Source organism: Macaca nemestrina, chromosome 8, assembly GCF_043159975.1.
Source record: "Macaca nemestrina isolate mMacNem1 chromosome 8, mMacNem.hap1, whole genome shotgun sequence".
Lineage (NCBI taxonomy): Eukaryota > Metazoa > Chordata > Mammalia > Primates > Cercopithecidae > Macaca > Macaca nemestrina.
Window position 1 is genome coordinate 4,585,961 of NC_092132.1, and position 15,934 is coordinate 4,601,894.

Below are 15,934 nucleotides of genomic sequence, written 5' to 3' on the forward strand. Positions count from 1 at the left end.
CACAGCCCTGCACTTTGGCTGTGTGTAATGAAAAGGGTTGGGATGAGTTAGGGAGAGCTAGTGTGCGGGCAGCTTCTAGGGCTGTTTTTAAGGAACAGAAAGAGGAGTAGCAAAAGGATTTAGGATCTGTGGGGTCAGCTAGGTTTGGTTTTGTGAGTTTATATAATGGTTTTGTTAGGATGGCAAAAGCAGGTATCTAAAGGCGAAAGTATCCTACCGTGCCCAGGAAGGAAAGGAGTTGTTGTTTTGTAGAAGGGGTTGGGGTTTGGGAGATTAGCCGGACACGATCAGCAGGGAGAACACGTGTATTTTCATGCAGAATTATGTTGAGATAGGTAATGGATGAGGAAGAAATTTGGTCTTGACTGAAGTATTGGGGGCTGTCCTTGAAGCCTTGCAGCAGTACAGCCCAGGTAATTTGCTGAACCTGATGGGTGTCAGGGTCAGTCCAAGTGAAAGCAAAGAGAGGCTGGGATGAAGGAATAGTAAAGAATAGTAAAGAATAGTGCAAGGAATAGTAAAGAAAGCATGTTTGAGATCCAGAACAGAATACTGGGTTGTGGAGGGGTTGTGGAGGGAGGTATTGAGGATAGGAGAGTATATGGTTTTGTCACCACAGGGTGGATAGGCAAGACAATTTTTTTGATAAGGTGCAGATCCTGAACTAACCTGTAAGGCTTGTCTGGTTTTTGGACAGGTAAAATGGGGGAATTATAAGGAAAGTTTACAGGCTTTAAAAGGCTGTGCTGTAACAGGCGAGTGATAACAGGCTTTAATCCTTTTAAATCTTGCTGTGGAATGGGATATTGGCCTTGAGCGGGGTAAGGGTGATTAGATTTTAATGGGATGGTAAGGGGTACATGATCCGTCGCCAAGGAGGGAGTAGAGGCGTCCTATACTTGTGGTTTAAGGTGGGAAGATACAAGGAGAGGATGTGAAGGAGGCTTTGAACTGGGGCAAAAGGCGGCATCGAGGTGTGTCTATAGCCCAGGAATAATAGTCAGGGAAGCAGATAATTTAGTAAAAATGTCTCGACCTAATAAGGGAGCTGGGCAGGTGGGGATAACTAAAAAGGAGTGCATAAAAGAATATTGTCCAAGTTGGCACCAGAGTTGGGGAGTTTTAAGGGGTTTAGAAGCCTGGGCGTTAGTATCCACAACAGTTATGGAGGCAAACGAAACAGACCCTTGAAAAGAGGGTAATGTGGAGTAGGTAGCCTCTGTACTGATTAAGAAGGGGACGGATTTACCTCCCACTGTGAGAGTTATCCGAAGCTCCGTGTCAGTGATGGTCCAGGAGGCTTCTGAGGCTATCAGGAAGCGTCAGTCTTCAGCCACTAAGGCGAGAAGATCTTAGAAGGAGACAGAGCCTTGGGCCAGTTGGACAGTCCAATCTCCAGTGGCGTCCCGCACAGATGGGACACAGCTTAGGAGGAATCCCGGGCTGCGGGCATTCCTTGGCCCAGAGGCCAGATTTCCGGCACTTGCAAGATCCTGGGGGAGGAAGTCCTGAAGGAACGCCTGACTGCTGTGGCTTAGGCATTTTGAAGTTTTTGTGTGCTGGAGATACGGCTGGGGTTTCTCTCACAGCAGAGGCAAGTAATTGCAACTTTTCTCTATTATTGTACACCTTGAAGGTGAGGTTAATTAAGTCCTGTTGTGGGGTTTGAGGGCCAGAATTTAAGTTTTGGAGCTTTTTCTAATGTTGGGAGTTCACTGGGTGATAAAATACATATTAAGAATAAGGTGGCCTTCTAGCCCCTCTGGGTCTAGGGCAGTGAAACGTCTAAGACTTGCTGCTAAACGAGCCATGAACTGGGCTGGGTTCTTTACCTTGGATAGTTTCTTTAAGTTTGTCATAATTAACAGCTTTATAAGCTGCCTTTTTAAGCCCTTCAAGTAGGCAGGAAAACATATAATCTCACCTAGCTATACCTGGGGAATTGGCCTGATAGTTCCATTAGATAGTTCTAATGCCTTCCTGCAGGTCTGGCTCATGAAGTCAGTGGTTATCAGCGTGAGATTTGGCTAGAGAAGAAAACTCTTTCCCATTCATCTGGGGAGAGGGTAGAAGTTAGGATGACATTTAAGTCACTCCAGGTTAAATTGTAGGACAGTTAGATATCGGATTTCCTGTATATATTTAGTGGGGTCTGATGAGAAAGAGCCTAAACACTGGCTGATTAGGGAAAGGTCCGATAGAAAAGCACATGTACCCTAACTGTGCCTTCAGCTCCAGCCACCTCTGTAAGAGGAAATTGTTGGGCAGGTGGGGGAGGGCTAGTCACGGAACGAAACTGTAAACCGGACCAGGTGTGAGGAGGGGAGGTGATAGAAGGATTATAGGGTGGGAGAGCAGAGGCTGAGGAAGAATTGGGGCCTGGCTTGGCCTGGTGAGGAGCAGCCTGGGGAGGAGGGGAGAGGTCAGATGAGTCTGTAGAAAAGGATTCAAAGGACTCAGAGCTTGGGGTGGAGACTAAAGGAACAGACAGGAGAGAAAGAAAAAAGATTTGGGACAAGTCGCATTGGGAGCAGAGACTAGGGAGGGACCAAAGTGTAAAAGAATGCCTGGACGTCAGGAACCTCAGACCATTTGCCATTTTTTGATAAAAGTTATCTAGGTCTCGTGGGATGGAGAAATCAGAAGTGCCATTTTCTGGCCACTTATAACAATTGTTGAGTTCGTACTGGGGCCAAGCGGTGTTGCAGAAGAAAATAAGACACTAGATTTTAGGTCAGGCAAGAGTTGAAAAGGTTTTCAGTTCTTGAGAACACAGGTTAAGGGAGAGGAAGGGGGACTGGAAGGTAGAAGGTTGCCCATAGTGAAGGAGGCAAGTTTAAAGAGAAGGGTAGAGACACGGAGAGAAGGGGTGGGGAGCAGCCCTGGGCTGCAACGTGGGTGAGCAGCCAAAGCAGGGGTCCCCGCAATTGACTTGCCACCAAGGGAATGTGGGTGAATGACCAAGGCAAACGTCCCCACGGAGATCAGACACCAATGGAACGTGAGTGAATAATCAGAGAGGCATCCCCGCAATGATTAAACACCAAGGGAAGGGTGCCTTCTCGAGTTCGTGATCGGCACCGGAGTTTTGGGCCCACAGATAAAATGTGTCTTCTTTCTCTCTACCAGAAAATGAAAGGAATTGAAATTCAGAGAAGGGAGATATTGAAGGGTAGCACCAAGATTGAAAGGAGAAAGAGGTTGAGGGATAGTGAGAGAGGTTGGAGAAGAGAGTAAAAAGAGGCCGCTTTCCCCAGTTTAAAATCAGTGAAGTGTTCCTTGGGCTGGTTGGTCAGAGGACCCGAGGTTGTAGGTGGATCTTTTCACGGAGTGAGGGTGAGGACAGGGGACTGGTCTCCCGAAGGAGTCCCGCTGTCCTGGGTTTCGGCACCAGATGTCTCACATGTACGTGTGAAGAGACCACCAAACAGGCTTTGTGTGAGCAACAAGGCTGTTTATTTCACCTGGGTGCAGGCGGGCTGAGTCCAAAAAGAGAGTCAGCAAAGAGTGGTGGGATTATCATTAGTTCTTACAGGTTTTGGGATAGGTGGTGGAGTTAAGAGCAATGTTTTGGGGACCGGGGGTGGATCTCACAAAGTATATTCTCAAGGGTGGGGAGAATTACAAAGAACCTTCTTAAGGGTGGGGGAGATTTTGAAGAACCTTTTTAAGGGTGGGGGAGATTACAAAGTACATTGATCAGTTAGGGTGGGGAAGAAACAAATCACAATGGTGGAATGTCATCAGTTAAGGGTATTTTCACTTCTTTTGTGGATCTTCAGTTGCTTCAGGCCATCTGGATGTATACGTGCAGGTCACTGGGGACATGATGGCTTAGCTTGGGCTCAGAAGCCTGACAGGATGTATGTCATTAGGTTTTGGTTCCAAGAATGTGGGTATAAATATCTTCATCATTAAATTCCCAAAGCATCCCCTTATGCAGTACTGGCAGCAATATCTTTCCCAGCCAAGTACTTTATCAGGACTGGTAGCAGCAGATGGCCAAATGTTTTTGTTTTATTTTGTTTTCTCTCTGGTGCCATTGCCTAAAAAACTAGCCCATTGATCTGAGGATGAAGCAATCTTAATGGAGTTTGGGTAAATTAATGCTAAATTTAGGTAAATCTAAACATTTCCTTAATCTTTTTGGGAATTCACTTTGTAGCATCTTTTCTTTGAGAGACAAGTTCTCCTTCTGTTGCCCAGGCTGGAGTGTAGTAGCATAATCACAGCTCACTGCAGCCTCGACCTCCTGGGCTCAAGCAATCCTCCCCCCTCAACTTCCTGAGTTGCTGGGACTACAGGTGCATGCCACCATGCCCGGCTAATTTTTTAATTATTTATAGAGATGGGGTTTCACTATGTTGCCTAGGCTGGTCTTGAGCTCCTAGGCTCAAGTGATTCTCCTGCCTTGGCCTCACAAAGTGTTGGGATTACCTGGCTGGTAATACCTTTTAAACCAACTCATTTAAATCACCATTTCTTTTTTCTTTTTTTTCTTTTATTTTGAGACAGAGTCTCGCTCTGTCACCTGGGCTGGAGTGCAATGGCACGATCTTGGCCCATTAAAACCTCCGCCTCCCAGGTTCAAGCACTTCTCTTGCCTTAGCCTCCTGAGTATCTGGGACTACAGGCATGTGCTGCCATGCCCAGCTAACTTTTGTATTTTTAGTGGAGACAGGGTTTCACCATGTTGGCCAGGCTGGTCTCGAACCCCTGACCTCCAGTGATCCTCCTGCCTTGGCCTCCAAAAGTGCTGGGATTACAGATGTGAGCCACCGCACCCAGCCGTACTCTTTTAAAAATGATGACATGATTGTATATTTAGAAAACCCCATCGTCTCAGCCCAAAAATCCTTAAGCTGATAAGCAACTTCAGCAAAGTCTCAGAATACAAAATCAATGTGCCAAAATTACAAGCATTCTTATACACCAATAACAGACAGAGAACCAAATCATGAGTGAACTCCCATTCACAGTTGCTTCAAATAGAATAAAATACGTAGGAATCCAACTTACAAGGGATGTGAAGGACCTCTTCAAGGAGAACTACAAACCACTGCTCAGTGAAATAAAAGAGGACACAAACAAATGGAAGAACATTCCATGCTCATGGATAGGAAGAATCAGTATCGTGAAAATGGCCATACTACCCAAGGTAATTTATAGATTCAATGCCATCCCCATTAAGCTACCAATGACTTTCTTCATAGAATTGGAAAAAACTGCTTTAAAGTTCATATGGAAGCAAAAAAGAGCCCGCACTGGCAAGACAATCCTAAGCCAAAAGAAAGCTGGAGGCATCATGCTACCTGACTTCAAACTATACTACAAGGCTACAGTAACCAAAACAGCATGGTACTGGTACCAAAACAGAGATAAAGACCAATGGAACAGAACAGAGCCCTCAAAAATAACACCACACATCTACAACCATCTGATCTTTGACAAACCTGACAAAAACAAGAAATGGGCAAAGGATTCACTATTTAATAAATGGTGCTGGGAAAACTAGCTAGCCATATGTAGAAAGCTAAAACTGGATCCCTTCCTTATACCTTATACGAAAATTAATTCAAGATGGATTAGAGATTTAAATGTTAGACCTAAAATCATAAAAACCCTAGAAGAAAACCTAGGCAATACCATTCAGGACATAGGCATGGGCAAGGACTTCATGTCTAAAACACCAAAAGCAACAGCAACAAAAGCCAAAATAGACAAATGGGATCTAATTAAACTAAAGAGCTTCTGCACAGCAGAAGAAACTACCATCAGAGTGCAGGCATCCTACAGAATGGGAGAACATTTTTGCAATCTACTCATCTGACAAAGGGCTAATATCCAGAACCTACAAAGAACTCAAACAAATTTACAAGAAAAAAAACCCCATCAAAAAGTGGACAAAGGATATGAACAGACACTTCTCAAAAGAAGACATTTATGCAGCCAACAGACACATGAAAAAATGCTCATCATCACTCACCATCAGAGAAATGCAGATCAAAACCACAGTGAGATACCATCTCATACCAGTTACAATGGCGATCATTAAAAAGTCAGGAAACAACAGGTGCTGGAGAGGATGTGGAGAAATAGGAACACTTTTGCACTGTTGGTGGAACTGTAAACTAGTTCGACCATCGTGGAAGACAGTGTGGCGATTCCTCAAGGATCTAGAACTAGAAATACCATTTGACCCAGCCATCCCATTACTGGGTATATACCCAAAGGATTATAAATCATGCTGCTATAAAGACACATGCACACGTATGTTTATTGTGGCACTATTCACAATAGCGAAGACTTGGAACCAACCCAAATGTACATCAATGACAGACTGGATTAAGAAAATGTGGCACATATATGCCATGGAATACTATGCAACCCTAAAAAATGACGAGTTCATGTCCTTTGTAGAGACACGGATGCAGCTGGAAACCATCATTCTCAGCAAACTATCACAAGAACAGAAAACCAAACACCACATGTTCTCACTCATAGATGGGAATTGAACAATGAGAACACTTGGACACAGGGTGGGGAGCATCACACACTGGGGCCTGTCATTAGGTGGGGTTGGGGGGAGGGATAGCATTAGGAGATATACCTAGTGTAAATGACGAGTTAATGGGTGCAGCACACCAACATGGCACATGTATACATATGTAACAGTATGTATATACATACATATGTTGTGCACATGTACCCTAGAACTTAAAGTGTAATTAAAAAAAAAACTGTGAGTAATCGAGTGAACAGCTCTCTCACTTTCTCCAGAATACAGAAACAAATCAGTGCATCACCAACACTTGGAAACTCATTAAACAAGTTCTTGTGCCCCACCCCAGGCCTGCTGAATCAAACACTGGGCGGGGGGGCGGGGGAAGCACCGTGTGATTTCATCAGCTGAACATCTCTTCCTCCTCCACCCTACATTTCCAAATCAAATGGAGTGCTGATTATAATTTCTTGTTCACAGTATTTTTCTGCTTTTGCTTTTGGAGAGTTTGCTAATTCTTCTGGCTCAAAAAATATGGCTAAATATTTCTCTCATCGATTATTTAGAATTAGGTATTGAATGTGTATGCCTTTCTTTGCCATGTTAGCATTTACCTCTATTAATGGTGTCAGTGGTAGCACGAACAAGTAAGTGCAGTGTGATAAATACCCAACATGACTCTTCTGCATCCAGGACCTCATGGGGAAGGAAATAAGAGAGAAGATTCCTTCTTGTCTCTGCTTTCTCCTCATTACATTATCCTCGTATCTTCCCAGAGCTACAGTAAAGTTTGAAGTGGAGATAACTGACTGTATTAGCCTTGTTTGGATAGTAACTAGATCGTTTTTCTTCCAGTTATTATTATTTAGCAATAATTTGTACTGTGCTTTTATTCATTCCCTTGAAGCATATCTTTCTATATTTTTTAAGAAATTTGTCTGTAGTCAAAAAGATTTTAATTTCATGATAGGATTTCAAGTAAAAAATAATCTGAATCCAGAGTTTAAATGTTTCATTTATTATGCTTTGTTAGAAGAGACTTGAAGCCATTCTAATATTATTAAAAATGCATTGAAAACGGCATTATTGTTGAATGTACCTTTTTGCTTTTGATTTCAATTCACTGTCACTAATTCTTTCTTTCTTTTTTCTTTTGGCCATTGTTCCAAAAGCTGAGGTCGTTTTTGCAAGTAAGGAAATACAGTTTGGATCTAGCATCTTTGATCCTGTATGCCTATCAGCTTAGTACAGCTCTTGCATATCTAGAGAGCAAAAGATTTGTACACAGGTAAGATACAGTCATAAATCTGTTAAGTTCCCTTCTGAAAAGTAGTGATCAAGAAACAGGGACCTATTTGGACCGTCTTTGGACCCAGGGATCCCTTTGGTACCATTTTGTACCAGTTCTACAAAATTGTATTCTGTATATCATTGGAATCTATTGTACACAGTTAATAGCAAGTCATTCTGCATTATGTCCTGTCAGAGTGAGATGCCAGGGCTTGTTAATACACAGTTACAGGATTTTTACACACGTGCAGTTTAAACATTGTGATACTTTCAGGTCACTTATTCCTTACACAAACGCTATAGAGAACCTGTACTTGGCAGCAGAGCAGTGAACATGTGGAAGTGGTCTCTGAAACGAATATTGTCCTGGAACTTCCCGGGACAACACAGCCTTATGAGTGACATCTGTTAGCATTCTGCAGAATTTCTGTTTATAGCCTGAGTCTCTGTTTGAATGCAAGTAAAGACCCTTAAAATTTGTTTGCCAAGTATCATATTAGAATTGGTGTTTTGTTATCCGGCATTAAAACAAACTTCATCCAAAAAAAAAAAAAAACAAAAACTAAGGCTCTGAAAAAATCAACTCCATCAGCAAAATCATTTAAAAGTTTTCAGAAGGCAACTTTTATCTAATGATATCCCTTCAGGAATGGCAGTGTTATAGGCCCCAGTTATATATCACTGTCTATCAGTTAATGCAATTGGTAATATGGTTTTATGAACAGTAATAAGGATTTTCATTATTTTAGAATATACTTTGCCATCATTCAAAATAATCATTTATTAATGGGTAAATATCTGGCAAAAAGAATATATATGAAATAAATTTTGTGTGTGGGTATATATGAGATTTATTGTATATATCCTATAATATCATATAATCTGCTTGCATTGTATATAAGCTGTCTTTCAAAGTGCCTATTGGTATGTCTTTATCTACGAGCTTATAGGTTTGTTTTTCTTATTTTAAGTCTTACTGTCTGAAATTCTTTATCAGGGACATTGCTGCTCGGAATGTTCTGGTGTCCTCAAATGATTGTGTAAAATTAGGAGACTTTGGATTATCCCGATATATGGAAGATAGTACTTACTACAAAGGTAAGAAATCAGGGCAGTACCTAAGAAATAGGCTTGGAATCTTTAACGTATTTCTAAAAACAGTATGTTCTAATACGTTCACCTGATCTTTGACAGAGATATAAAGTTAACTAAATGGAGGAAGCAACAGTCGTCTCAGTAATGGTGCTGGAGCAGTTGGACATCCTTAGGCAAAAAATATACCTCAATTTAAACCTCTGAATCCCATTTCAGATTAATAACTCAGAGTGGATTATGGACTCAATTACAAAATATTAAACTTTTAGAAAAAAACATAAGAGTAAATATTTGGCATCTAGGCCTAGGCCAGGGATCCTTAGACTTGACACCAGAAACAAGGATTCATAAAAGGAAAAAGTTGATAAACTGAACCTCATAAAAATTATAAATTTTTGTTCTGCCAAAGACCCCGTTAAAAGGATGAAAAGAGGAGCTACAGAGTAGGAGAAGATGTGTGCCAGGCACATATCTGACAAAACTATTATCTAGAATATAAAAGGAACTCTTAAAACGTAGTAAAAAAATGACACAAAGAATGCACTTAGAAATTGGCAAAAAAATAGGAAGGGACATTTCAGTGAAGAGGATATATGGATTGCACATAAGCATGTGAAGATGTAGATGTTCCACATCTGTGTCCATTAGGAAAATGCAAATTCAGAACACAATGAGATTACAGTACATACCTGTCAGTTGTTAAAGAATATGCTGGCGAAGATGCAGAGAAACTAAATTGCTGCTGGGAATGTAAAATGGTAGAGGCATTCTGGAAGAGAGTTTGGCAAATTCTTTAAAAATTAAGCATACAAGTATTATATGACCCAGGAATTGCATGTCTGGACATTTCTTCTGAAGAAATGAAAATTTGTACACAAAACCATACTCAAATGTTCATTGCAGTTGTATCTGTAATAGCCAGAAATTCAAATCAGCTCAAATGTCTTTCAGTCAGTAGACACGCCATCATCTTACACCAGATGCAGCTGGTTGTATCGATTGCCTCAGTGAAGGGGATCTGACTTAAAGATACGCAGGCTGCTAACTTCAGCACCTTGGATCCATTAGTTTGGTGGGATTTTTGTTTGTTTGCATGTTTTGAGACAGGGTCTCGCATTGTTACTCAGGCTGGAGTGCAATGGCGCAAACATTGCTCACTACAGCTTTGACCTCCTGAGCTCAAGAAGCCCACCCACCTTAGCCTCCCAAATTGCTGGTACTACAGGCATGCGTCACCATGCCTGGCTAATTTGTTGTAGAGATGGGGTTTTGCCATGTTGCCTAGGCTGGTCTTTGATCAAACTCCTGGGCTGAAACTATTCTCCTGCCTCCACCTCACAAAGTGCTGGAATTACAGGCATGAACCATCAGGCCCAGCCTCCATTAGTTTTTTTAACTGAAATCTAGCTTATGTCAGTTGTCTTTAATTTTGCCAATCTTGGAATCACATTGAATTGGTTCTTCAAATTATTACTGAAATAATATTTTTCTGAATAATGTTTTCATATTCCTAGAACTTTAAGGTTTAGATAAATCCATATTGTGCTATTAATACTGCTAATTATGACTACCATTTTACAAAGGCCAATTTCTTAGGGTATTTGATTTTTATATTGCAACAAAATGAACCCAGATTTTTACATGCAAAGCTAGTCTCTTATTTTAATCTCATAACTATTTTCTTTCCATATATCGTCTGTATATTATTGCCTGTCACTTTGATTTTTAAAATTCATTTTAAATTTTTATTTTATTTTATTTTGAGACAGAATCTCGCTCTGTCGCCCAGTCTGGAGTGCAGTGGCGCTGGCTGGGCTCACTGCAAGCTCCACCTCCTGGGTTCACGCCATTCTTCTGCCTCAGCCTCCCGAGTAGCTGGGACTATAGGCGCCCACCACCACACCTGGCTAATTTTTTGTATTTTTAGTAGAGATGGGGGTTCACCGTGTTAGCTAGGATGGTCTTCATCTCCTGACCTCGTGATCCGCCCACCTTGGCCTCCCAAAGTGCTGGAATTACAGATGTGAGCCACTGCACCCGGCCTAATTTTTTAAATTAATTTTTTAAATTAAAATTTTTTTATGACAGGGTCTTGTTCAGTCACCCAGGCTGGAGTGCAGTGGCATGAGCACAAGTCACTGCAGCCTCAACCTCCTGGGCTCAAGTCATTCTCCTGAGTAGTTGGGACCACAGGCACATGCCACCATGCCCAGCCAATTTTTTTATTTTTTTGTAGAGATATGGTCTCACTTTGTTGCCTAGGTTAGTCTTGAACTCATGGGCTCAAGTGATCTTCCCACCTTGGCCTCCCAAAGTGCTGGGATTACAGGCATGAGCCATTGTGCCCAGCTACCTGTCACTGTTTTTAAATGATCCTTTGATATATGAAAAGAAGATCAGTTGTTTATTCATTAAAATTATTTAGTCATTTAACTTAAAAAAGACAAAGTCAGCTTTTCACTATTTTTAAATACATTTTATATCCAGCTTTGATCTTAACTGTCCCAAGTCCTAGAATTCCAATAAAGAGCTAAATTCCAAGTAGTATGATGTCCAGATTTTCGTATCATTCGAACAGCATTTCAAACAGGCAGTTGACAAATTCACACAAATATTTTCTCAGAAAGGTTAATAAGTATACATTCCATTAGGCTATAGAAATAAGTGCAAACTCCAAATAGAGATTCTTCAAAATACTCCTCTTTCTAGGAATTCTAATAGTCTTCAGAGGCAACTCATTGCTTACAGAAGAAAGTCCAGACCCTTGACATGCTGGCAGAGCCCAGCTACTCATGCTCCATGCTTTTCTGAATCAGAGTGGTATTCCTGTGCCCTGCTCCCTTAACCAACCCCTTCTGCTCTTACATCCTCTCCCTGCAGCCTTCCCTGGTCATCCTCTCAGTCACTGTTTCGTCTCCACTTTCAGGACACTTGGCATGCATTCACTATCTCTGTTACACCTTGTATCAAATTTGAGTATACTTCTGTCTGCCTTTTAGAATGAGAATTCTTTGAAGAAAAGGACTCGGGATTGTTCATCTTGAGAACTCAGCAGTTGAGGAAATGTTTGCTAAGGTTTTGAGTGGCTTGCCTTTGTGGCACAAAGAAAACATTTAGGTCTGAAAAGGGAGCTGATTTCAGGCTTCCCTAGAGAAGTCATTCTCAACCCATTGCCCCTTCCTGCTCCTCACATGCCTGATTATTTGTGGAGTCTGCGTTGGTGCATTCACCTAGTGGCTAACATGTGTTTGTAATTCCCAAAATCAATACTCAAGGTGCTTTCATAGTCATTTGAGGACATGCACAGAGCAACAAAAAAATTGAGTATTCCCTAATACCAAAATGTGCAGCTGAGGTTCAGCAAGGCCGCAGTCTCTCCCTTCTGTCGCAGCCAGAGGTGGGAAGACAGGGTCAGGGCTGGGAGTGAACGGCACAGGGCAGAGCCAGCAGCTCCGGCTCTGGTGCTTGGAGAGGTTTGAATCCCAACTCTGGTACCTGTTAGTGGGGCAGTCTTGGGCAAGTCACTTAACACATCTGAGCGTCCTTTTCTAAAAGAAATATAACCTACCAGAATGAGTTGTTTGATGAGTTAAGATTGTAATCTATGTGAGATACGAATATATGTGTACATATTTCTCCTGAGAGCAGTGGTTCTGTGTTTGCAACAACTTTATATAACATTAACTACCACCAGTGAGGATCGACTATATATTATTTATTATTAGCAGGATATGTGTATAGCAAGCATTCTAAGCTACAGATAAGTATCTCTTCTGTAAATTGTGGAATCTTACATAATGGAGTTGCACCTAATACCTGCACCTAAACCCCTGGTAAACTGGGGTTTGCTCTCCCTCCCTATTCTTTGCCTCTCTATAGAGAAAAGGACATTAGTATTTTATTTATCTACCATCTAACCATTCCTCACCCCTAAGTGACCTCAAAACATAAAGGAAATGAAAAGTAGTTCTCCCAAAGAAATGGAAGATTCAAGGGGTCAAATAGTTAAAGCTTTTTCCTTTGATACTGAAAATCTCAGCTTGCTCTGTTAGATTCTTAAGCAGATAACAAGGAAAATTTATTTTCTAAAATTAATCTTCTAGCTTCCAAAGGAAAATTGCCTATTAAATGGATGGCTCCAGAGTCAATCAATTTTCGACGTTTTACCTCAGCTAGTGACGTATGGATGTTTGGTGAGTATTCTTAAAAGTTTTGTATTATTTAAAAATTATATTTCATATGTTATACAAAAAAAAAAATCTCTCTTTGGAATATGTAGGTTGATTTGCCTTCCCTAACCTGATCATCTCCTCATCAGACTTCTTTTGATTAATTTGACAATAAATAGCCTGGCATCTACTGTGCATCAGCTTCTGGGCACAGCTTCCATAAGGGTCCACAGTTCTGATTGCCCAGCTCCTTCCATCACTCTTCCTTTCTGTTCCCCTTTGCTGTCTCTTCTTTCCTCACAGGGGGATATTTTGCTCATTTCCTTCTTTCTTTTCTCTCTCTCCCTTAGCCGTCTAATTCATTCTTTTCATATGAATGACATTAAACAGTAAACACCTGGCCCCTCCAACCCTGAGTATCTAAAATTCTACCTTGTCTCTTTATTCTGGGGTCCAAGCTCCTTCCTAACCTATCTCAAGACTTGGAAATTTGATCCTTTGTTTTCTGTAGCTTCTGCTTTTTTGATAATCTCATTTGTTCTTCCTCACCTGCTGTAAGGTCATCATTCTCCTGCTCAGTGGTTATTGAAATTCCTTCTAGCTGGTGTAAAAGTGTGGCTCTCATTTATTCTTTGCTACTTATTTAAAATACTTTATCCAAATTTTAAAATTACTCACTATTTTTAACATGAATGGCTCTTCCCTCGACCCCACTCTTCATTTTTCTTGGTGTTATTCCTTCTACCCAGAATGCCTTATCCTTATACCTTCTTCTTCCAGTTGAAATCCTACCTAACCCTCAAGGTCCACCTTAAATGTCCTTGAAGCCTTCCTCTTCCTTTCTGTACATTTCCTACACTTTCTCTCTTTGTCATAACACTCATGTTGATTCTGTGAATAGACTTGTGGACATGTTATCTCTGCTAAATTAAAAACTACTTTGGAGGAGATGCCCTGTTAAGATTATGTACTTTTTTCCTCTTATAAATAAAAATAACTGATCAAGTATGTGTTCTTATGTTTTTTTCTTCTGTTTACTTACTGTTGATTCTTAATCATCATTTAATGTCCCAATAGATAACTAGGTGAAGGAAGGAACTTTCAAATAGAACAGGATATGGCATGACATGATTAGAAAAAGCTCTGAAGTCCAATTGATGTGGTTCAAATCCCAAGGCCTTGATTATTAGCTGTGTAATCCACAGAGCAAGTAACTTACCTTTTCAGAGAAATTTCATGTTTCAAAACTTCTAAGATGCCTGTTTTTTTACATGTTGACATTTCTAGAACTGGAGTGTATCTTAAAATCAGTGGCATTTTACAGTCGGTAATAATTGGAGGCATTTTTTAATGTAATTATACTTGCTTTCACTCGTGGACTTTGTTTTGTTAATATTGTTACTGTAGTGTCTGAATGACTTTGAAAGAGCTCTTTTGGTAAGAATAAAATAAAAATTCTAAGAGGGAAGAAAGAATTGTATCACACTTTAGTTTTCAACATTATTCTCCCTTTTTTGGTCATATAAACTAATGATGTTTCCTATAATCAGTGGATGTGATTTTTGTCAAATGTGATATAATGCAGTATTTAAAGAAACATAACATAAGGTTATTGTGAGGATTAAAGGTAAGATATGAGGCTGGGCGTGGTGGCTCATGCTTGTAATTCTAGTACTTTGGGAGGCCAAGGAGGAAGGATCACTTTTAACCCAGGAGTTCAAGACCAGCCTAGGCAACATAGCAAGACCCCATCTCTACAAAAAATAAAAAAATTAGCTGGTTTGGGTTGCGTGTGCCGATAGTTTCAGCTACTCAGGAGGCTGAGGTGGGAGCATCACTTGAACCTGGAAAGTGGAGGCTGCAGTGAGCTGTGATGGAGACTTTGTCTCAAAAATATATGTATTTGTAAAATGTCTAAGAAGTGTGCCAGGAACACATTAAGTTCTCCAGAAGTGATACCCAGTGTTGCTACTACTGATGATATTGTTGTAACTTCTTGTGAGAAAAGCAGTACTAAGGCATTATGTTTGTTAGGTACTCTTTACATTGAAATTCTTGGATTCTTGGCTAAGTTCAGAATCTAATTCACATCAAGATGGTAATATGCCTTGCTTCCTTTGAGGCAGATTTCACTCTAGGTTCTAAAGATGCAAAAATAAACTCACAGTTCCTTTCTTCAAGGCATCAGTTGTACATTGTTTTGTGATAGAAGTAGATTTGAAATGACAGAAACTTTTCCCAGAGGAAAAGCATTATAAAGAACTACATTACAAATGTACCTACAAAGAAGAGAGCTTGTGAGGAAGGTAAAGGGATGTTTTTGGTGTGTTCCACAGGTAGCAAGAAGCCCAGAATAACCAAGTGCAGAGCAGTGATGATAAGGCACTAGGATAAAACATCCGCCCTTTACACCACCAGTTCTCTCCATTTCCTTTCCATTGGCATTGTATGTTCATTGCCAGTTTTAGGTTTCTTGTTTGTTTTAAAGGTGAATTTTTAATTTTTTTTTTAAATTTTAGATTCAGAGGGTCCATGTGCAGGTTTGTTACATGGATATGTTGCACAGTCCTAAGGTTTGGGCTTCAGTGGAACCTACCACCCAAATAGTGAACATAGTACCCAATGGGTAGTTTTTCAACCATTACCAACCTCGTTCCCCCCCTGCTCTTTTATTCCCCGGTGTCTGTTGTTTCCATCTTCATGTCCATATGTATCCAGTGTTTAGCTCCCTCTTATAAGTGAGAACATGCAGTGTTTGGCTTTCTGTTTCTGTATTAATTCACTTCGGATACATGACTTTCAGTTGTTTCTGTGGTGCTGCAAAGGCCATGGTTTCATTCTTTTATGTCTGCATAGTATTACATGGCATGTATGTACT

At 40.7% G+C, this 15,934-nt stretch overlaps 1 protein-coding gene across 36 annotated transcripts in view; it reads left to right on the plus strand.

Annotated features, from left to right (window-relative positions):
- Positions 1-15,934, plus strand: part of LOC105488506 (protein tyrosine kinase 2) — a 357,242-nt gene that overhangs the window by 264,323 nt on the left and 76,985 nt on the right. For all 36 annotated transcript variants that reach the window (XR_011606671.1, XM_071067741.1, XM_071067734.1 and 33 more), the window contains 3 exons: positions 7,675-7,790; positions 8,790-8,890; positions 12,991-13,080. Coding sequence is in view for 35 of the 36 variants with exons in the window: in XM_071067741.1 (XP_070923842.1) it covers positions 7,675-7,790; positions 8,790-8,890; positions 12,991-13,080 (307 nt within the window). In the remaining variant the exon portion in view is untranslated. The remainder of the gene's footprint in view (positions 1-7,674; positions 7,791-8,789; positions 8,891-12,990; positions 13,081-15,934) is intronic.